The following is a 23,339-nucleotide window of genomic DNA, read 5'->3' as shown; positions in this document are numbered from 1 at the left end:
TACTTCTACACGCAGGCGCAATATCACTCCTTCTGTCAAACATGGCTGTGCTTTTGAAGAAAGAAAAATGCTGAATTGTGTTGGTAGATTTCGGAATAAGAAGCAAACATGGCGAGATTGGCTGATTATTTGATTGTCGTGAGATTAGATCAGGACAAAACTGGTAAGTTTTTGAATGTAACACTTGGAACACGAATGCTACATTGAACTTCAAATGCTTGGGTTTATCCAGGCCGTCAGTGTTGATAATGCTTGCTGGTTAGCTTAGACTAGCTAGGTGGTTAGCTATTGATATCTGAGATTTGAAGCAGTCTGCAGCGTGTCATTGTTGAACTATTGGTATATTTAGAATGCACATACGACGGGTTTTAAATATATGCAACGGGGGGTTGGGGGACTGAGTGTTGTAGATATTTAAACCACAAACTGGAGTTTCATTGAGACGAACTGTAACATCCTGTTGATGTGACAAATCCAGCCCTTTGGAATTGTAGTTCGTGACGCGCGTGGCTTGCACCGGGAGCAGCTTTGGTATCATGATTTTGGAGAATGCATTCAGCTGTAAGGCTTGCATAAGTCTCATATCATTTACAATCTCATATCATTTGCAACTTGTAGGATATCATATTTTGTTTGACACTGGCAGAATGAGAATAGAAATCCTAACTTCCTGTCTTATACGACATTGTTTTTATCCAACGTTCCTACAAGATGGGCTGGGCATAGGGGAAGTCAATTACTTGGTATTTCTGTGTTTTTGGGGGGACTCAAAAGTGGGGCCCAGAACTGAGGTTCCCAAACAAGACCCACACTCTGGTCTGCTAAACCATTGTTATACTGTACTTTTGTAACAAAATTACTTGGCCTACAGTTGGAACATTCCTTTTGAATTGGCTTGGTTGAAAGAGGAACCTACTGAAGAAGAGCAAACAAGAAAGAGGATGTTTATACTGAGCCCAAAGTATGGCCTGCATTCGAAGAATGATGAAGGAACGTAGACTACCCGTAAGGGAGTAAAGACACATCCCAAGTGCAGTGGCATCTTTCCAGGCCCCTGTGTGAGAGGGAGACAACCAACCAATCCAGCTGAATCAACTCACTCACTAGAGGCAGCCACATGAATAGGTAAATAGTGGCCCCAATGTCACTCAACTGACAAACAACTTCTGTGCCGTAGGAACAAAATGTTCATCCATCTAGGCATCGCTGGAGCCTAGATGGATTCTGCCCGCTCATAAAACCCCCAGTTCTGACTGAGATGGATAATGATGAATAGACTGAGCGAGTGGTGGATCTCCCTGATAAGAGGATGTTTGTTACAGCCAGAGGGGATTGAATAGTCTGTAGTAGGGATGGGGATTTCCAGATAAAAAAAGTATCTCTGTCCATCCTCTGTTTATTTTCCCATCCTCTTCTCATGTGTTACTGAGGTGTGGGATTATGTACATCCAGGGTTGTCTGGACCTGGGGGGAATCAGCAGTTGTACTGCATAGATGTCCCTTTGTGTGAACTGGAGTTGAATTCTCTACTCTACTAGAAAACTGGAAATGCTTTTTAGAGTTAATATAGACTCTCACAAAAAGAAAACAAACAACAAGAACATGTCTCCCTGAGAATGCATTTCACTTAATTGCTTTGCCCTTCTTTTGTAAAGCTGATCTGCAGACAGTGGGCTGAGTAGACAGACAGCAGCTGCTTTTTCTCCACCTTGATTGTTAAGTCCAGCCAGGGATCCACACAGAAGTCATGATTACTTCCCAGCTTTATTGTGGCTCCTGCTCCACACTTGACCCAATTCTGTTCCAAATGACTGACTCATAAAAAATCATGTTGATGCTAGTTGTCATTTGTTGAAGGATAGGTCTGCTGTCACGAGAGCGGCCCAGCCAGTCCATGGCATAAGCTAGGTTAGGCTATTTCTACTCCAGTGATATTTTAGTAATGGGAGCCTCTCTCCGTGTAGGAAGATTGGGAATGGATACATTGGTCAGGTAAGACATTAAACCAACAGGACGAGCCACATATTGTCCAAGGCATAATTTAATGGATTTTCAGCCTAGTAAAGCACACAAACTCTTCAGATCTGTAGCTTACATTCCTTTATTAAGGTCTCCAAGGAATGTATCTAGCCAACATCAACCCACTACATTCAGTTTGTCATACCACTAAATTTGACTTCAGCATGGGTGAGAGGTAGGCCCTACCTGGAAAGGAACCTTTTATGATGATGGCAGCTTTTGATGGAAATTATTTTTCGTCTTTTGTGTCTGCATCACTGTGGTCACATGGATAACAATGAATAGAAGTTGGGTTGGACGATATTACGATAATATCGACAGTGATTGACAGCCATTGTTGATGGTGACGACATCGTGATGTGACAGACAACGGTTTAGCCTATTTGAATTTGACTGGCACCCCACAGTATAGAACAGTGTCTGGTAGAGCACAGCAGGGCAGCACACAAGTGACATTCCGAGTAATTTGCCTATTCCTATTTGCTATTACCTATTTCAATATGTTACACAACGCAAGAGAGTAATGCAGGCCAGACAGAGCGGAGAATTCCTGTCAGAATATATGGTTTCTCTTCTCCCCCAACCCCTGGTCGGATGCTTGGTTTTTAGGCTATAGCCTATACTTAATAATAGCGAACACTTCTTAACTGTCTTGTGTTTGATCTGTTTTAAAGAAATGTAGCCTATTTCCTTCGATTGGCTATATGACTGAAGGCTACTCTTCGTCATTTTATGCATTGTCGTCATCATTTTATGCATTGTTTGCGCAATCGGCTTTACTAGTTGAGTGACAACCAAAGGCACTGTTCAAAAGGTTGTTTTACCAGAATAAAAGTAGGCTATTCGTAGGCTACATGCATTTTTTTTGTACACTTTTTTTCCCTCCCCACTTTTTTGTGAGATCAATTGGTAATTACACTCTCCACTCCCGTCGCTCCAACTCCCTTACGGACTCGGGAGAGGCGACGGTCGAGAGCCATGGATCCTCTGAACCACGACTCTGCCAAGCCACACTGCTTCTTGACACACTGCTTGCTTAACCCAGAAGCCAGGCGCACCAATGTGTTGGAGGAAACACCGTACAGCTGGTGACCGTGTCAGCATGCATGCGCCCGGCCCACCACAGGAGTCTCTAGAGCGCGATGGGCCAAAGACATCCCGAGAAGATCACTCCGTGTCTGTCAACTCCCAAATGGTCTAAAACATTAGGTTATGAGACTGGGGAGAGGTGAAATCCAAAGTTGTGCTATATAGGGTTGCACATTTTGGGGAATAGTGGTGACACCATAGGCCTTGTTGATCTCTGCACCAGACGGGATGCTTTTGCCAGCATGCTTGGGGTCCAACAGGTACGCAGTGGCGAGTATGGGCTTCAGGCAGAAGTCTTTGCTTTTTGATGTATTTCAGAACTGCAGTTTCCTCTGGTTAGAGCAACAGTGAAGTGGGCAGGGCAGTACAGATTTATTCTCTTATACCTGCAAGCAGTGTCTGAACATCAGACAGGATGATATTGTCTCCCTTAATCCGTGCAATGGCTACTGCTATAGGTTCCAGGTGTTTCAGGCTGCTTACCACTCTCTCCCAAAATACATCATCCAGGAGGATCCTCTTGATTGGGCTGTCCATATCTGCAGACTGTGGTATGGCCATTTCTTGGCGAGACTCCTTCCCCTCCAGGAGACTGTCAAACATGATTACAACACCACCCCAATGGGTGTTGCTGGGCAACTTCAATGTGGCACTCTTATTCTTCTCACTTTGCTTGGCGAGGTAGATTGCTGTTATAACTTGATGATCCTTCACATACCTAACCATTTCCTTGTCTCTCTTGTACAGTATATCCATTGTTTTCAGTGCCAAGACCTCCTTGAGGAGCATAGTCATTGCATGAGCAGCACAGCCAATGGGTGTGATGTGAGGGTAGGACTCCTTCACTTTAGACCAAGCAGCCTTCATTTTGGCAGCATTGTCTGTCACCAGTGCAAATACCTTCTGTGGTCCAAGGTCATTGATAACTACCTTCAGCTCATCTGCAATGTAGAGATCGGTGTGTCTGTTGTCCCTTGTCTGTGCTCTTGTAGAATACTGGTTGAAGGTTGGAGATGATGTAGTTAATTATTCCTTGCCCAAGAACATTCGACCACCCATCAGAGATGATTGCAATACAGTCTGCTTTCTCTATGATTTGCTTGACCTTCACTTGAACTTTGTTGAACTCTGCATCCAGCAAATGAGTAGATAAGCATGTCTGGTTGGAGGGGTGTATGCTGGGCGAATAACATTCAGAAATGTCTTCCAATACACATTGCCTGTGAGCATCAGAGGTGAACAAGTTGCATACACAGCTCGAGCAAGACATTCATCAGCATTTCTCTGACTACGTTCCTCCATTGAGTCAAAAAAACTTCTGATTCCTGGAGGACCATGAGCTGTTGCTATCGGTAAAGTGTCTGATTCATCATTTTCACCTCGAATAGAAGTAGAGGGACTTTAGAGGTTGCTTGTTGTGAGCGCTGGGGGAACTTTATGCACTTGGCCAGAGGATTCTGCATCTTTGTTGTGTTCTTCACATGATTTGTGACAGTATTTGCAAATGTACATAGCTTTTCTTTCTACATTAGCTACAGTGAAATGTCTCCACACATCAGATAGTGCCCGTGGCATTTTCCTGCAAAGATTAGAAAAAAATGAGTCAAATAACTAAACAAATTCCATGTACAGATACATTGTTAAGCAGTTAGATTAAACAACTCCTTTGTAAGATAATTTTTTAAAAATGAAACATGTATGGAAACAGGTGAATTAACACCTCAGTTAGCAGGCTCAAGCAAGCTAAAACCCACATGGTAGCAAAAACTAACTAGCAGAAATTAAGTTAGAAATTATTTAAACACTTTGCTGTAGACTACAATTTACTAGTTTTCAAAAAATCATGTATGTCATGTACAATATATTCACCCCACCCAGTATTGTAATCAAAATGTACCAGAAAGCATGTTTTTTCCTGGCTCTGACTGTAGTTGTGTGGGCTCAATAACATCTCATTAGTGTGGAGGATCTTGAGAATCAGATGCACGTGATGGAAGAATGCACTGTGCATGCAGAGGGTGACAATTCCATTGAATTGGGGATAGTTTAACCAAAATATGCCACAAGACCTAGAATTGTGTATCCCACAAATAAAGGTTCACCGTTATAAGGCAACTTAACTTCCCATGGAACATTTCTGGAAATTTACCGTAAAGTTTCCGACCCTTCGCAACCCTAGTGCCATATATTCATTGGCTATGACCAATGTTCCCCCCTTGCAGCACAGCTCCCTAAGACTGCCAGCGCAGAGTGCAGAAGAGATGTCAAACCAAGGAGAGAAGCACGAGATTGAACTTCACTCAACATTGTAGCGTTTTCCCTGTTAACACTGTCAATGTTTCCTTTTACTGTGGCAATTGTGATCGAATCAATGCAATATTAACCACTTTCAATGCAACATGCCATAAACAAAAATAACTATGCAAGAAATGTTGTTGTAGGCAGAAGGAATCTGAGTAGATTATATTGTACATGACTCAGCCCGGACCAGTGCGGCATAACCAATCAGAGCTGCAGTAGGTCTATATGCAAATAGGCTATTGCCATATATGGATCTGTGCCATTTACTTTGAACTGGACTGTTTACATTTTATTTTATATATAACTAGGCAAATCAGTTCAGAACAAATTCTTATTTACAATGGCACCCTACACCGGCCAAACATGGACGATGCTGGGCCAATTGTGCCCTGCCCTATGGGTCTCCCAATCACGGCCTGTTGTGACGCCGCAATTACTGAGATGCAGTGCCTTAGATCGATGCACCACTCGGGAGCCCACAGCTGTGGTCGTGAGTAGTTGAGCTTGTTTTGAGATCAAAGCAAGAGCTACATGTAGCCACGTGTGAACTTTTTCTTCATATCCTTTGCTAGTTAGTGAGTTATTATACCCAGTTATAGATAATGTAGTCAGCGATAGGTGAGGGAATGCTTCCTACAAGAGCACAACCGTGTACATTTCTAGACATCTTTGAAAAGCAAGTCGGGTAAAAGCTTTTTTTTGTCTCAAAGGGGCAGTGTTGTATTTTCAGACTGGCTTGAATAAGCTAAGTAGCTAATTTGTCTGATTCTCTGTAATAATGAATCTGCGAGAATTACCAATAAATTAGTTTGTGACGGTGATTTCAGATTAAAAAGCGAACGTTTCTCCCCCAGACTGATAGTGTGTGGGTAGATGCCCAGTATCTCTTATGGCTCAGCTAAAGTGCCTACAGACACCATAGACATATACAGTGCATTCGGAAATTATTCATACCCCTTGACCTTTTCCAGATTTTGTTATGTTACAGCCTTGTGTATTAAATCGCCCCCCCCTCATAAATCTACACATAATACCCAATAGTGACAAAGCAAAAACAAGTTTTAGAAATGTTTGCATATATATGTATAGATGTGTGTTATGTAAATTTAAGATGACTGTTTTTTTAATATATATATATATAATATTCAGACCCTTTGCTTGCTCAGTACTTTTGTTGAAGCACCTATGGCAGTGTTTCAACCTCGAGTCTTCTTGGGTCTGACGCTACAAGCTCGGCCCACCTGTATTCTTTGTAGATCCTCTCAAGCTCTGTCAGGTTGGATGGGGTGCGTTGCTCCACAGCTATTTTCAGATCTTTCCAGAGATGTTTGATCGGTTTTCAAGTCTGTTCTGTGGCTGGGCCACTCAATCACATTGAGACTTGTTCTGAATCATTCCTGCTTTGTCTTTGCTGTGTGCTTAGGGTTGTTGTCCTGTTGGAAGGTGAACCTTTGAGTCAGTCTGAGGTCCTGAGCGCTCTGGAGCAGGTTTTCATCAAGGATCTTTCTGTACTTTTGCTCCATTCATCTTATCCTGACTAGTCTCCCTGCCACTGAAAAACATCCCTATCGCATGATTCTGCCACCACCATGCTTCACTGTAGGGATGGTGCCATGTTCCCTCCAGAAGTGACGCTTGGCATTCAGGCCAAAGAGTTCAATCTTTGTTTCATCAGACCAGAGAATCTTGATTCTCATGGTCTGAGAGGCTTTAGGTGCCTTTTGGCAAACTTCAAGCGGGCCTTTTACTGAAGTGACCTTTGAGTTCTTGGTCACCTCCCTGACCAAGGCGCTTTTCCCCCAATTGCTCAGTTTAGCTGGGCACCCAGCTCCACAAAGAGCCTTTGTGGTTCCAAACCACTTCCATATAGGAAAGGTACCCTTCCCCAGATCTGTACCTCGACACAATCCTGTCTCGGAGCTCTACGGACAATTCCTTCGACAGCAGGGCTTGGTTTTTGCTCTGACATTCACTGTCAACTCTATGTGCCTTTCCAAATTTATATCCAATCACTTCGATTTACCAATGGTGGATTCCGATCAAGTTGTAGAGACATCTTAAGCATGAGCAATGGAAACAGGATGCACCTGAGCTACATTTTGAGTCTCATAGCAAAAGGTCTGAATACTTAAAAGTTTGGACACCTCATTCCAGGGTTTTTATGTGTACTATTTTTTTTTTACATTGTAGAATAATAGTGAAGACATCAAAACTGTGAAATAACACATGGAATCATAAAGCAACCAAATAAATAAAGCTCATCAAAAAATATTTTATATTTGAGATTCTTTAAAGTAGCCAACCTTTGCCTTGACAGCTTTGCACACTCTAGGCATTGTTTCAAACGGCTTCACCTGGAATGCTTTTCCAATAGTCTTGAAGGAGTTCCCACATATGCTGAGCACTTGTTGACTGTTTTTCCTTTCGCTCTGCGGCCCAACTCATCCCAAACCATCTCATTTGGGTTGAGCATCTGATGCAGCACTCCATCACTCTCCTCCTTGGTCATAGCCCTTACACAGCCTGGTGTGTTGTGTCATTGTCCTGTTGACAAACAAATGATAGTCCCACTAAGCGCAAACCAGATGGGATGGCATATTGCTGCAGAATACTGTGGTAGCCATGCTGGTTAAGTGTGCCTTGAGTTCTAAATAAATCACAGCCTGTGTCACCAGCAAAGCACCATCACACCACCTCCATGCTTCACGGTGGGAACCACACGGGCAGAGATCATTCGTTCACCTACTCCGCATCTCACAAAGACACAGCAGTTGGAACCAAAAATCTAACATTTCGATTCATCAGACAAAAGAACAGATTTCCACCGGTCTAATGTCCATTGCTCGTGTTTCTTGGCCCAAGCAGGTCTCTTATTGTTGTGGTTTCTTTGAAGCAATTCGACCACGAAGGCCTGATTTAACGCAGTCTCTTCTGAACAGTTGATGTTTGAGATGTCTGTTACTTGAACTCTGAAGCATTTATTTGGGCTGCAATTTCTGAGGCTGGTGATTCTAATAAACTTATCCTCTGCAGCAGAGGTAACTCTGGGTCTTCCTTTCCTGTGGCGGTCTTCATGAGAGCCAGTTTCATCTTAGCACTAGGTGATTTTTGCGACTGCAGTTGAAGAAATGTACAAAATTCTTGGAATTTTTCACATTTACCTTCATGTCTTAATGGAATGATGAACTGTTTTTCTCTTTGCTTATTTAAGCTGTTCTTGCCATAATATAGACTTGGTCTTTTACCAAATAGGGCTATCATCTGTATACCACTCTGGCCTTGTCACAACACAACTGATTGGCTCAAACGCATTAAGAAAAGTTAATTCGTGGAATTTCTTTCAGCAAGGAACACCTGTTAATTGAAATGCATTCCAGTGATTACCTCATGAAGCTGTTTGAGAATGCCAAGAGTGTGGAAAGTTGTCAAGGCAAAGGTTGGCTACTTTAAAGAATCTCAAATATAGCTTTTTTTTCCCTTTATTTTTGGTTGCTTCATGATTCCATATGTGTTATTTCATAGTTTTGAATTATAATTTAATACATTTTATAGTAAGGCTGTAATGTAACAAAATGTGGACAAAGTCAAGGGGTCTGAGTACTTTCCGAATGCACTGTACATCCTTTAGACAGACAGCTAGCTCAGAGAAGCCAGGCTCTTGAGTTCCATCAGCATCAGATTTGAATTTACAATAAAATGAATATCAAACCGAATAGCACCGACTCGTTTCAAACTATAATCGTTCCTGTATCAGAGCCCATGTATCTAGATGCGTATCAAATCATCTTGAAAGGGAAAGATGCGCATCCCAAGTACATAAACATGATAGGACAAAGTTTTACATCATCTTAACCTAAACTGTACCTCCAGAGGTTGTACTAGGGCTTTGTTTCCCTGGGGACTAATGTCTGATTTGATCCATGAACCTTGGATTTATTTTGCTGCATTGAGCTGGAATGTAAAAAAAAAAAAAAAAAAGTGTGCCTGGATGCAGACTTGAATAAGTAGTGTCTTTCTCCTTACTGAAGGATACTCTTTCTGGGTATTTGGCATTTGAGCTGTAGTAAATATTCTCTGGCTTACTGTGTGCCATAAATCGTAATTTGCAAAGTGAAATGGAGGAGTTTGCCCTGCTGCCTGCCTCATACTGTATGTGACAGAAATGATAACCTCTCTGATTAGAGCTACATAGATGTGTTTGAGGCATTTACTGGCCAATCCTGGCTTTATGACAGACCTTGACCTTTTATTAAGGTTGTGGACACAGGAAATGGCTTGCATAATGTGACTCAAACCTGCAAGAAAAAATACCCTCATTCATTGCGAGCGAGAACAAACCGCTTCCATATGCCTGTTGGTTCTATCATTTTAGCTGTGCACTTTTTAGGGATGCAAGAATGCTAGAGGTCAATGTGGGGTGGAATGTCTTCATCAGCATATACTGTAGCATGACTCAAATGGTTTCTCCAGACTTGGCTTTGGCTGTTGTACTGTTCAGCTCGAGATTGCTGCCTCTTGATGAGTAATGTTTTGTTGATTTGTTGCTTAAGTGTAGCTCTGTGAATAATTGCAGGTTTAGAAAAATGGGCCAATTGCCATATACAAAGATTTATCACAAAGCTGATTTTGTATTTTCTTGACTGGGCTTTACAATGTGATTTATCTGACACTTGCGTCACTTGTGCTTGCCTATTTGCACAAGCAAAATACAGCAAACAGCCATTTGTCGAAAGACGCTACTGCAGCCAGCATTCTTGTCTTTAGTTGACTAAGGTTTTATTGTCAACAGTACATTTTGTACTGTACTGTGTGAGTGCTGAATGACATGTCAATAGGTCATTTAGAAGAGGGGTTATCCATTTCCAGGTCTCCAGACTAACATTTTCCCTGGGAGAAATGTTGATATATTAAGAAGTGGAATAAACTACTGAGATGTTAAATCTAACAATGCATTTATTGAATACCATGTCCAAGCAGGAATGCATGATTCAAAATCTTTTCATATGTGACCTAATCCAGTGATTGTCATGAATTTTGTATTGACAATTAGGCTATTTTTGTTATTTTACTATCAAAATCGGGCTCCAGGCTTTTCAGATGTTTTTGTTCATTAATTTGCCTTTATCTTTGTGTACTAATATTATATATAGGCATAATTCAATTGGTGCTAATTAACCACCAGAGGAAGTGTGAACTCAAAACACATTAGCTAGATCGCTAACTCTAAATATAACATGTACTGCTAGTAGACATGTATTAATCTAACAATTAAATGTTAAAAAGGCCAGCATCCTGGAGTCGCCTCTTCACTGTTGAGACTGGTGTTTTGCGGGTACTATTTGAAGCTGCCACTTAAGGACTTGTGAGGCGTCTGTTTCTCAAACTAGACACTAATGTCTTTGTCCTCTTGCTTAGTTGTGCACCGGGGCCTCCCACTCCTTTTTCTATTATGGTTAGAGCCAGTTTGCGTTGTCCTGTGAAGGGAGTAGTACACAGCGTTGTACCAGATGTTCAGTTTCTTGGCAATTTCTCGCATGGAATAGCCTTCATTTCTCAGAACAAGACTAGACTGACGAGTTTCAGAAGAAAGTTATTTGTTTCTGGCCATTTTGAGCCTGTAATCAAACCCACAAATGCTGATGCTCCAGATACTCAATTAGTCTAAAGGCGGACAGTTTTATTGCTTTTAATCGGCACAACAGTTTTCAGCTGTGCTAACATAATTGCAAAAGGGTTTTCTAATGAACAGTTAGCTAATCCAAGTATATCATTTTAAAAAGGCTAACACAACATGCCTTTGGAACACAGGAGTGATGGTTGCTGATAATGGGCCTCTGTACTCTTATGTAAATATTCCATAAGAAATCAGCCGTTTCCAGCTACAATAGTCATTTACAACATTAACAATGTCTACACTGTATTTCGGATCAATTTGATGTTATTTTAATGGACAAAATGTGCTTTTCTTTCAAAAACAAGGACATTTCTAAGTTCCCCAAACCTCTGAACGGTAGTGTAGGTACATGCTGTAACAATGCCATGTAAAATGTTGCACTACACGTGCAATACAGCATTTATAACCTAGCCCACAATGTCTGCTGTGTGGATCGAGCAGTCAAGTCGAGTAGTCATTTGAAAGAGTAAGAACAGTTCAGTGAGACGACTCAATTCGAAATCCATGATAATGGAATTCATTGCCATTGACTGTCGTGGGTGATGTTGGCTTTCGTCGACCGGTCGATCACCGGTACACACTATCAAGTGCTCTATTTTATAGATGTTGACCTACAGTAATGGCGTCACTGCTATTAGCTTCAAGACATACATACTAGAGGTCGACCGATTTTTCAACGCTGATACCGACATTGGTGCAACGACTGCATTTTTTTTGCGAATGCGCTTGTTAAATCACCCGTTTGGCGAAGTAGGCTATGATTCAATGATTAATTTTTAACAGGCATCGCATCGATTTATATGCAATGCAGAACAAGCTAGATAACTACACATGGTTGATATTACTAGTTTAACTAGTGATTATGTTAAGATTGATTGTTTGTTTATAAGTTTAATGTTAGCTAGCACCTTAACTTGGCTCCTTGCTGCACTCACATAACATGTAGTCAGCCTGCCACGCAGTCTCCTCTGGAGTGCAATGTAATCAGCCATGATCGGTGTCCAGAAATTACTGATTGTTATGAAAACTTGAAATCGGCCCCAATTAATCGGTCGACCTCTAATACATACTCTGGAACGCCATTTGGGTCTTTGCGTGCCAAAAAAGATACAGTACCACTCAAAGCTGTACAAAAGTCTGCAAACATTGGCCACGCACAATGTGTTTACAATACCTCGTTGGTAATAAAGGATAATTTTGTTCGACCGCAACTTCTGGGGTAGCTAGCTTTAGCTTGGTACCTAGCTAGCACCAATACAACCAGCCCGAAAACAATGACCAGTATCAACTGCAGTCATTTTCATTATTCTTAGCAATGATTTAGGAATCGTTGTATTCTTGTTCCCCTATTGAAATTGAACTTCAATTCATGAAAATAAATAGCTAGCCAGCTACTTAACCCAAACAGAACAGAACAGCACAGTAAGTAAGTGAAAGAAATATAGGTTTTAATTGTTTTACTGGTAATGGGGACATGTGTAAATGCCAACAACTTTTTGGTCAATTGTGTGTGTGTGTAACCTTTTTAACTAGGCAAGTCGGTTAAGAACAAATTGTTATTTACGGTGACGGCCAAACCCGGACGATGCTGTGCCAATTGTGTGTCACCCTATGGGACTCCCAATCACGGCCGGATGTGATACAGCCTGGATTTGAACCAGGGACTGTTATGCCTCTTGCACTGAGATGCCATACCTTAGACGGCTGTGTGTGTGTGTTAATTATTTAACTGTACTGGAATGCTTAAGGAAAGAAATTCCAAGAATAAACTTTTAACAAGGCACACCTGTTAATTGAAATGCAATCCAGGTGACTAACTCATGAAGCTGGTTGATAGAATGCCAAGAGTGTGCAAAGCTGCCATCAAGGCAAAGGGTGTCTACTTTGAAGAATCTAAAATGTATTTTGATTTGTTTAACACTTTTTTGGTTACTACAATGTAGAAAATAGTCAAATGAAAGAAACCCTGGAATGAGTAGGTGTCCATACTTTTGACTGGTACTCTCTCTGTGTGTGTGCATACAAAAGTATGTGGACACCCCTTCAAATTAGTGGATTCGGCTATGTCAGCCACACCTGTTGCTGACCGGTGTATACATTTTTTTTAATGAAGCACACAACCATGCATCTCCATATACAGTAGAATGGCCTTACTGAAGAGCTCAGTAACTTTCAACGTGGCACCGTCATAGAATACCACCTTTCCAACAAGTCAGTTCCTCAAATTTCTGCCCTGGTCCACTGTATGTGCTGTTATTGTGAAGTGGAAACGTCTAGGAGCAACAACGCACACAAGCTCAGACTGGGACCGCTGAGTGCTAAAGAGTGAAAAAAATGGTCTGTCATCGGTTGCATCACTCACTACAGAGTTCCAAACTGCCTCTGGAAGCAACATCAGCACAATAACTTTTAGTCAGAAGCTTCTTGAAATGGGTTGCCATGGCCGAGCAGCCGCACACAAGCCTAAGATCATCATGCACAATGGCAAATGTCAGTTTGGAGTGGTGTAAAGCTCGCCGCCATTAGACTTTGGAGCAGTAGAAACACGTTCTCTGGAGTGATTAATCATGTTAATCACGAGGAATAATGGTCTGGGGTAGAGGTTGACCGATTAATCGGAATTGCTCATTTAATTAGGGCCGATTTCAAGTTTTCATAACAATCGGAAATCGGTATTTTTGGACACCGATTTGGCCGTTTTTTACACCTTTTATTTAACTTGGCAAGTCAGTTAAGAACACATTCTTATTTTCAATGACGGCCTATGAACGGTGGGTTAACTGCCTTGTTAACCCACCGTGGAGGCTGTTACAACAGAAAAGGGGGGGACCAACTCCCTATTAATGCCCATGATTTTGGAATGAGATGTACGACGAGCAGGTGTCCATAATTTGTCATGTAGTGTATATTTTCAATAACCAAATATATTGTATTTTCAGCTGTTTGAAGCTGGTGTACAAAACTGAAAGAAATACGCAAAAATGAAAGAACGGGAAACAGGTCTGTTCTATCGCTTCTTAGACATGCTTTCAATGAGAATGACAGATCTATAACTAATATTTCTCATTTCATTTTTGAACTTAAGTATAAGAAATCAAAGATGTGTCAAATTATATCAAGCTCAGGGCTCCAGCTATGCATTTTTGTTTGCTAACTTGCGGCTAGAAGTAAAGATCAAGCTTCTTGGTTACAGCAGAGACATTCACTCCTCTTCTGGATCGAGATCCCAGTTGACTAAATTGTTTTGTACGTAAAAATAACACATTATTATTATTATTATTATTATTATTATTATTATTATTATTAATAATAATACATTATTTTATAGAATTACCTCCCAACCCTAGTGGATACCTCCCATTATTTTAGTGGATACCGCCCAACCCTAGTGGATACCGCCCAACCCTAGTGGATACCGCCCAACCCTAGTGGATACCGCCCAACCCTAGTGGATACCGCCCAACCCTAGTGGATACCGCCCAACCCTAGTGGATACCGCCCAACCCTAGTGTGTAGGTGATTGTGCATCACCTGGTAGATGGCTGTTCAACAGTGATGGCCTAGTAAAATAAGCTGTTTTTTAGGCTCTCAATCCTTCACTGCTGCAGTTAGCCATAGTAACGGAGAAAAGCAGTATGTTTACCTCAATTGCAATTGCATTATTCTGATTGAGAGTCGATACCAAATTCCTTATTTTAACTTATTTATATATTTTGTATTTACCCTGTGCGGATATCCCAAAAAAAATGTAATAACATTAACGTATTCGAATAGTAGAATAATTCAAATGCTCATCCCTACCATCATGGCAACTTAATGAAAGTATAAGACAATAATTTGTGGAGATTTCAATGACAAAAGCATTACACTACAGCAATGTGACAGGATCCTTCATTTACAGTCAAACCTCTGAGATTTCATAAGTATTATCGTTACCAATGCTACAGGGTCGTAATAAAAAGTGTGGACAGTTTTAAGGAACAGTGTTTTTTTTTTTAACATTGCCTATTGCAGTGTGTAGGCCCACAAGTCCTTGGCCAAGTGGATAATCCTGGTCTGAGTCACTAGTCATAAAACCAAAGTGTTTGATGTGACATGCCAACTCTTTTCCTATGTTCTTTGAAAACAGCTGGTAAACATTTCCTCCACCTTTGGATGTCCCTGGTAAAACAGTCAATAACACCCTCCTATAACACCTGTCAACACCTGAAATGCATGTTTTGTATTAACACCACTTTTGACCAACAGGAAACATGGAATGCCAGTCTCTCAAACCGTTTGTAAAAAATATCCTGTTTGTACGTCTGCAGAGTGGAGCTTGATCTGATAACATACTACTGTACGCAGCATAATGTTGATTTAATGTAGGCTACTAGGCTATAATGTCACCCCTGAGTAACTAGAGGACATATCAACAAGCTAGTTCTTATCTCCCATCCTGCAAACAAAACTTTCACCTTAAATAAATAAGTAAAGGGTGAGGCGGCTCTTATCTCGGGACAATTTGTTTAAGCCTTTGCTTGTTGCCTACACAAACTGTTTAACTGAGGTGTGTGTGTGTGGGGGGGGTAGTGGTCAGTATAATAAATCCTTTGTCTGGGGTGTGGTATTCCCCTCCATTTGTCCATACTTTCCCCCCTGTGATTTCGATCAGGACCAATTTCATTCTCCACAACTGGGTCTGAGATAACAGTGCATGCATTCCAACACCCTCACTCACACAGGCTGGGCGGGCATTCATCCGTCTACCCGAGAGGCAGGTAACTTTCAGAAGGAAGGATACCTTAAGCAAATTGTTAACACTCAGAATAGACTTACAATACAATGCTCCCTTGTCATATAATTGCTAAATTTACTATCAACATAAAAATATATATTTAAAAAAATCAGGATTGTATTTGTGATTATTTTTTGCGATGCGAATATTGGGTCACGACTGAGACAACCTGGTTCAATTTGGGTCCTTAGGCAAAACTAGTTGAGAAGCACTGATGTAGACCATAAGCTAGGCCCATGATGTTGTGCAACATGGAAGGATAAATGTGATCCTACCACACCAGCTTTGGAGCTCTGCTGGGGGGGGGGGCGCGCTGAGTATGAGAGTGGATGTATGAATGTTTATCTTTTATTATATCTTTTATTTTATTATAATCCATATTTCATCAATTATGGCCGTCCCCGACAACAACAAAAATCTTGGTCGTCCAAAAGTCGACACTTCTTTCAATTGGTCTAAAATTTTTAAAAAGGTATATTTTTCCATATACAGACACTGTGTTTTAGTAAAATCAACGATATGCATTGAGCTTGTCTGACACTTAAAGCTTACAGTTTAATGAAAAAAAGACAAATGCCTCAAGAGGGCGTCAGATCGAGATAACCAGAAGAGATTAAAAAAATGTAACCTGACCCAACTTAGTCTCCCGCTCCTGCAGATTCTGCCATTACTCTCCTGAAGTTGCCGGTAATAAGCTACACGAGGAGTCGTCAACCATTCTCATGTGGAATGCCAATGTATTTGACCATTTCTACTGATCTGCGTGCCAGTTACAGTTTTCAAGCATATTTTCGTGAAGCACTTTATTTTATAGTAACATCTTCATATCTCAACTACTGTCATGCGGTTAATCAAAATGCTATCCAAATCTAAAAGAAAATCTAAACCTAAAAAAAGTAACTGATTGCCATGGCCAACTACGTAAAAAAAAAAAAAAAACAGCCTACCTAAAGCCAACAAATAAAAACATTGCAGCCTGCAGGTAGAAAATATCCTGCTAAAAATAAATATCCTTATGAATCACATTGGCTACATATGGCCTGTCTGCAACGAACTTGAAACATAGTTGAAACAATTAGCTTGAGCTAGCAAACTTGCAACATTGCATAAAATATTCTGGGGGCTCAGTTTCCAGCGCCAGTGAGCTCTGGACAGACACAGCTGTAGGCTATTTGCGAAAGAGATAAGAAGCACTGCTCGACTTGGGCAGGAGCTCACTTGAGCGGAGTACCGGCACCTCAAATGTTCTACTCCTTGAGCTCCTGTTCCTCTTACAGAATATTAGCTCAAAAGTATTGTGGAGCTCCTGCACCTAAATATCAACAGTATCAGCATACAAAATGAGTACCGGAACCTCTCTCAATCCAAGTCAAGCACTGATAAGAAGTAGTAATCAGGTACACCTATTTTATGACCTTTCCACTGGATCAGAGCATGACATTTTTCCATTTCACATTGAGTGGTTATCGAAAGGGATAGAGCTGGAAAGATTTTTTAAAATACATTGAACTATTGTTATTCTCAATGGATGTAAAAACAGACTGTTTGCTTACTGTTTGAGGTGAAGAAAACTTTACTTTGAAAAGCTCCACGGGTCATTTAGTGGTGGTGCGTTATGCCAATCAGATCCCCAAGTGGGTACATTTATATGCCTACATTTGTGTGCAGGCCAGGTAGCCTATAGGCCTAAATCTGTGTGTGCATCCTTACTCAACATTGACGGGAGCACTCCAAACAATTACTAAATTGACAAAACTAAATGGAATGAAATAAACCAAAACTTCTCTCACAAGTGTAGCATTGGTTGCGCACTCTGCTAACAACGTGTCCAAATCAACAATGATAACGGGAAGACTGGAATAACATTGACTGCATGAAGAGAAAGTAACAAACCTTGTAAATGAGAAATTAACTAGTGATGCACCAACATTAAAGTTTTGGCCCATACCGATATTTTCCTTGTTTGCAGCCTTTTAATGTGTCTGAGCAAATTCGTTGTGGTGACCAGGTCGGGGTGGTATACAGATGATAGCCCTATTTGCTAAAAGACCCAAGTCTATATTATGGCAAGAACAGCTTATATAAGCAAAGAGAAACAACAGTTCATTACATTAACACATTCCAAGAATTTTGTAAGTTTCTTCAAGTGCAGTTGCGAAATCATCAAGCGCCACAGGAAAGGAAGACTCAGAGTTACCAGCCTCCAGAAATTGCAGCCCAAATAAATGCTTCAGAGTTCAAGTAACAGACACATCTCAACATCAACTGTTCAGAGGAGACTGTGAATCGGGCCTTCATGGTTGAATTGCTGTAAAAGAAAACACTACTAAAGGACACCAATAAGATGTAGACACTTGCTTGGGCCAAGAAACACAAGCAATGGACATTAGACCGGTGGAAATCTGTCCTTTTTGGTCTGATGAATCCACATTGTAGATGTTTGTTTCTAACCGCTGTATCTTTGTGAGATGTAGGGGAACGGATGACCTCCGCATGTGTGGTTCCCACCGTGAAGCATGGAGGAGGTATGTTTGTGTGGGGGTGCTTTGCTGGTAATACTATCTGTGACCTTATTTAGAATTCAAGGCACACTTAACCAGCATGGCTACCACGGATTTCTGCAGCAATACACCATCCCATCTGGTTTGCGCTTAGTCCCACTATCATCTGTTTTTCAACAGGACAATGACCCACACACCTCCAGGCTGTGTAAGGGTTATTTGACCAAGAAGGAGAGTGATGGAGTGCTGCATCAGATGTCCTGGCCTCCACAATCACTTGACCTCAACCCAATTGAGATGGTTTGGGACTGCAGAGTGAAGGAAGGAGAAGCAGCCAACAAGTGCACAACTTATGTGTTAAGTCCCTCAAGACTGTTGGAAAAGCATTCCAGGTGAAGCTGGTTGAGTGAATGCCAAGAGTGTGCGACGCTGTCATCAAGGCAAAGGGTGGCTTCTTTGAAGAATCTAAAATATATTTTGATTTAACACTTTTTTTGGTTACTACATGATTCCATGTGTGTTGTTTCATAGTTTTGATGTCTTCACTATTATTCTACAATGTAGAAAACAGTAAAAATAAAGAAACCCTTGAATGAGTAGGTGTCCAAACTTGTGACTGGTACTGTATATAGTGTATTTCATAGTGGTTTAGATGGTACAATGATTCTCTACTCTTGCTTGTTTTGTCACAAACTAAAATTAGACAAACTATTAACCTCACTAGTACAAGTGGGAAGCTAGCGTCCCACCTCGACAACAGCCAGTGAAATTGCAGGGTGCCAAATTCAAAACAGAAATCCCATAATTAAAATTCCTTATACAAGAAGATAAACTTCTTGTAAATCTAACCACCGTGTCTGATTTCAAAAAGGCTTTCAATGGAAAAACAGCCTTTCAAAATAATAGTACATTCTGGTTGGATTTCCTCAGGTTTTCGCCTGCCATATCAGTTCTGTTATACTCAGACATTATTTTAACAGTTTTGGAAACTTTAGTGTTTTCTATCCAAATCTTCTAATTATATGCATATCCTGTCTTCTGGGACTGAGTAGCAGGCAGTTTAATTTGGGCATGCTTTTCATCCAAATTTCTGAATGCTGCCCCCTACCCCAGTGAAGTTAAACCTTTTACAACCGGGAAATGTTAGCGCGATTTTGGGCATATTGCATCATTAACTTATATTGTGGTTATAATTAGTGACGTAGCACTGCCCCAAGCCCCCCGGTATTAAATCATACCATCAGTATTTTGAAATACCCCGGTATAAACTGTTTATCGCCTCGTTTCAGGAAACTAGGCGTATGTTGTGTGTCACTACTTCAGGAGCGTCTTTTGAACGGTATACCGTTTTTATTTTACCTTTAACGCTATTTGAATGTTAGATTTGTTAAATGTGGTACATCCATTTTTAAAGTTTACTTAGCTACTTGAGTCATCTCTCCCCGCCCTCTCGATGCCGCTTTCCACACAAACCTAGCCCCGCGCTGTTTGTTGTTCCTGGACCTATGAGACACTTGCGTTCAGTCTGCATGGTCAATGCAGTACATGCAACAATGTTGATGACAACCATGCTATTTTCACTTTGCTTCTTAATATAATTCCACTAGCGTTCTGTAATTACACTATTAGTTTTGTTTCTTAGCAGGTTGGGCCTGGTTGGGCCTGAATCTTGTTAGCCACTAACTAGCTAATACATGTACTGAGTCAGAGCAAACATAATTCGCTATACAGTCTGATAATACCTGTGACGGTGTAGACCTAAATCGGCATGTTGTTTGTGCAACAGTATCTTCTAAATCAAAGAGGAGTATGCAAAGCATGAATATGTTAGCTTTGTGATGTAGCTAAGAGAACATTCAATGTAGCCAAAGATTATAGGGTCCCCTAGGAAACACAACACTTTGTTTCCTACCCTGTCACAATAACTCCTCCCTGGCATGTTCATTCATTGTCATGTCAAACAACACTGTATTCAAAGTGCCCAGTATTATATTCTAACTATAGAATTAGAGTAATCATTATATTTCCATGATTCCAACAGTTCACCCAAGTGTTTTGCACTAAATTGCAAGTCAAATTGCAATTTTTAACATTTGGTTAAAAATAGAGCCAAGATTATTTGCCCATATTGTGCAGCCCTGTGTGGAAATGATCTCAAATGAGTGTAGGAAATGCAAAAATTGATATGCTGACAATTATTTTAGGTTGAAGTAGACTTGAACAGTATAAAACAATATGAATGGAGAAAGACTCATGCATACGTTCTAAGTTATTTCAATGGGTTGCCACCCATAAAGCAAATTGTATTTTATTATTATTTTATTATTCAGAAACATAAAATAACATCCAATAAAAATAAGTTGTTTTTTTGGCCATATCGCACAGCCTTATTAACTCAAGTAATCGAATAGTTACTTCTGTTCAGATATCTGATTAACCTTGCCGCCCATTCCTACATGATGGTAGCCAGAAGCTGTTAAGTTAGGCCTAATCGCCTCCAAATTATTTGAGCTATGACACAGTTCTGCATGTAGGACAGTGAACTTACTGTTTGTGGTAAGATGGGAACCTTTGCTGTTGCATTTGTGTGTGCAGGAAAATGACTAAAATAGTCTAATCTTCTATCACGTTCTCAATAGGGCTGTGATGGTCATGGAATTTTTGAAGGTTATTGGTCAACTAAATGACCGCGGTCACTGTTACAGTCAGAAGCAGAGTGCCTTAAAAGAGAATAGTTGTATGTGCTGCCATTGAAATAGAATGAATAGAACGGGCATCCTCATTCAAGTCAATGATGGCATGAGTTTCTGTGGTTGCCATAGCGCCATCAGGTAGCCTAGGCAGAGAGCTTCTGTACATTTGGTAAAGTATTCTTATTTTATGTAATTTTTTTCCCTACAAACTTTGTTTTAAGAATGAATATAGCTAATGAATATAGCTAATTAATATGATCAGAATCCACCACAGAGTTTGAAGACTGAAGCTGGTGACTCATTTGTTTGGCTAGCTAGCTAATGTTAGCTGTCAATTGTTTTGATTCGAATGTCAGCCTGTGTCCGGAGGTTGAGGATGGAGAAGCCTCAAGCAAGACTGCATAGCCGAGGTGTGGAGTGATGAGGATAGTAGGGAGGACTACGTTACTAGGCTACTTTTGAATTATTATTGACATGTGGTATGCTTTCTGGTGCCACGTGACTCCTGTAGCTTCATCCAAGTGGGTGCTTCATTTTGGTAGTTGTGAAGGAGTCGCTAGCTAGCTACACCTAATCTGGAGTCCACGAACTGCAGTGGCTGAGGTCAAACTTCATCCTAGTCCTGCTATGGCGAAGCCACACAGACGGCAGGGACGTAAGACGCTTTGATGACACAGACCAGCTTTGCCTACTCTCCCCCTTTATGACCACCTTCCTCCGATGACCCCTCAAGCCATTAACTTTCCAGACCCTCTCATGACCACCTTCCTCCGATGACCCCTCAAGCCATTAACTTTCCAGACCCTCTCATGACCACCTTCCTCCGATGACCCCTCAAGCCATTAACTTTCCAGACCCTCTCATGACCACCCTTCTCATGAATGATGTTCTTCTAAATTAGTCTTATATATATTTTTTTGCTCTAAAGTGCTTCGATTTGTATATCAATGAATAGCGCTATAAAAGTTGAAATTATTATTATTCATAGGTGGACTGGCTGCCATTGCGAGTATACCCGCAGGCGCAAATCAGGAAGATAAAGTGTACCAATCAATATGTGCTGTGATTTGTTGATTCAACTGACATTACAAAAAATAAATTCCATTGCTAGAGCCACGTCATTTGAATAAACATTCTACATTACAATGAAAATGATTGTATGCAGTTAAATTGTCAGGGTTCCAAGCCTGTTCTATTCATACGTGCTTATACGGTAATTGTGCCAGCCCTAATTCTTGTTACAGTTCTGGAAGCTTGTGCAAGGCCTTAGTGTTATGAATATCTTAACCTAATATTATTCCAATCATATTTTAAAGGAATTTGTGATGTGCTCTGTCAGAGTAAGTTCGTAGCTTTCATTCAGTTTATGCTTTTGGCCAATAGAGGTGAGGTACTCCGGTTGTGATGGTTGTAGAATTGACAAAATGTCAGATGTGGAAATGTCTCTTATGTTATTGAACACCAGGGATTTGTTACCTCCTATTGATTGGCTGATGCACTTTGGGCAGCTTTCCTTTTGGTTTTGTGCTTTGTGATGAGGCATCCTGACCACAATGGAGGAGTTCCTTCCTTTCTTCGTCAGAGTGGAGAGTGCAGGAGGGGTGATAGCCAAAGCTTGTCCAGGGAAACTCCACTGAATACACTGCTTCAGAGCAGCTATCCAGATGGGGATTCTGTTTTCCACAAATATTAACATTCCATTCAAGTACTTATGAAAGTCAAGTAATCAGTTAGGAAAAGCATTTGCATATTGTATGATGGAAGAGTAGGTTGCTGATTGTCAGTGTAGTACTGTAGGAAGGATTGCAAAGAAAGCCATGGCAAGTCCCACTCCCTAATCAGTAATGGCCTAGTCTCTTGATCAGATATCTGTCAATGTTCACATAAAGATCATAGCTATAGACTAGTTGTAATGGAGGCCAGAGGATTGAACTCAATGAAACCTTTTCATTCATATGCCTTGCTCTTTTAGGGAAATTAAACCAAAACAAAACCACTTATTTAGGAAAATGTTATGGCCACCATTCGTCATCCATAAAGGACAAGTTAACAAATGGTGTGCTAGGTACGTCACTGGTTGTATGGTTAACCTTCCACGGCTCTTAATTCATTTGAACCATATTATTTTGATGGTTGATGTGCATTTTGGTCCATCTTTTCCTGTGATGCTCCTGATGCCTTTCCTTCCAAATATTTTCCTAGTTCTGCAGCTGCTTTCAGACACTGGAATGCTTCCTGGAATTGGATCTCTGACATCATTCACTTGATCATCTTTGATACCCTTT

At 40.8% G+C, this 23,339-nt stretch overlaps 1 protein-coding gene across 3 annotated transcripts in view; it reads left to right on the top strand.

The window, feature by feature from the left end:
- The window catches only part of sbf2 (SET binding factor 2), a 165,648-nt gene continuing 142,309 nt past the window's right edge, over positions 1 to 23,339 (top strand). For all 3 annotated transcript variants that reach the window (XM_024418817.2, XM_024418815.2, XM_024418812.2), the window contains exon 1: positions 1 to 163. In XM_024418817.2, coding sequence (XP_024274585.2) covers positions 109 to 163 — 55 coding nt within the window. In that variant the 5' untranslated portion in view covers positions 1 to 108. The remainder of the gene's footprint in view (positions 164 to 23,339) is intronic.

This window comes from Oncorhynchus tshawytscha, linkage group LG04, assembly GCF_018296145.1.
Source record: "Oncorhynchus tshawytscha isolate Ot180627B linkage group LG04, Otsh_v2.0, whole genome shotgun sequence".
Taxonomy (NCBI): domain Eukaryota; kingdom Metazoa; phylum Chordata; class Actinopteri; order Salmoniformes; family Salmonidae; genus Oncorhynchus; species Oncorhynchus tshawytscha.
The sequence above is the reverse complement of the archived record's forward strand: the minus strand, read 5'-3'. Positions and strand labels throughout refer to the sequence as shown.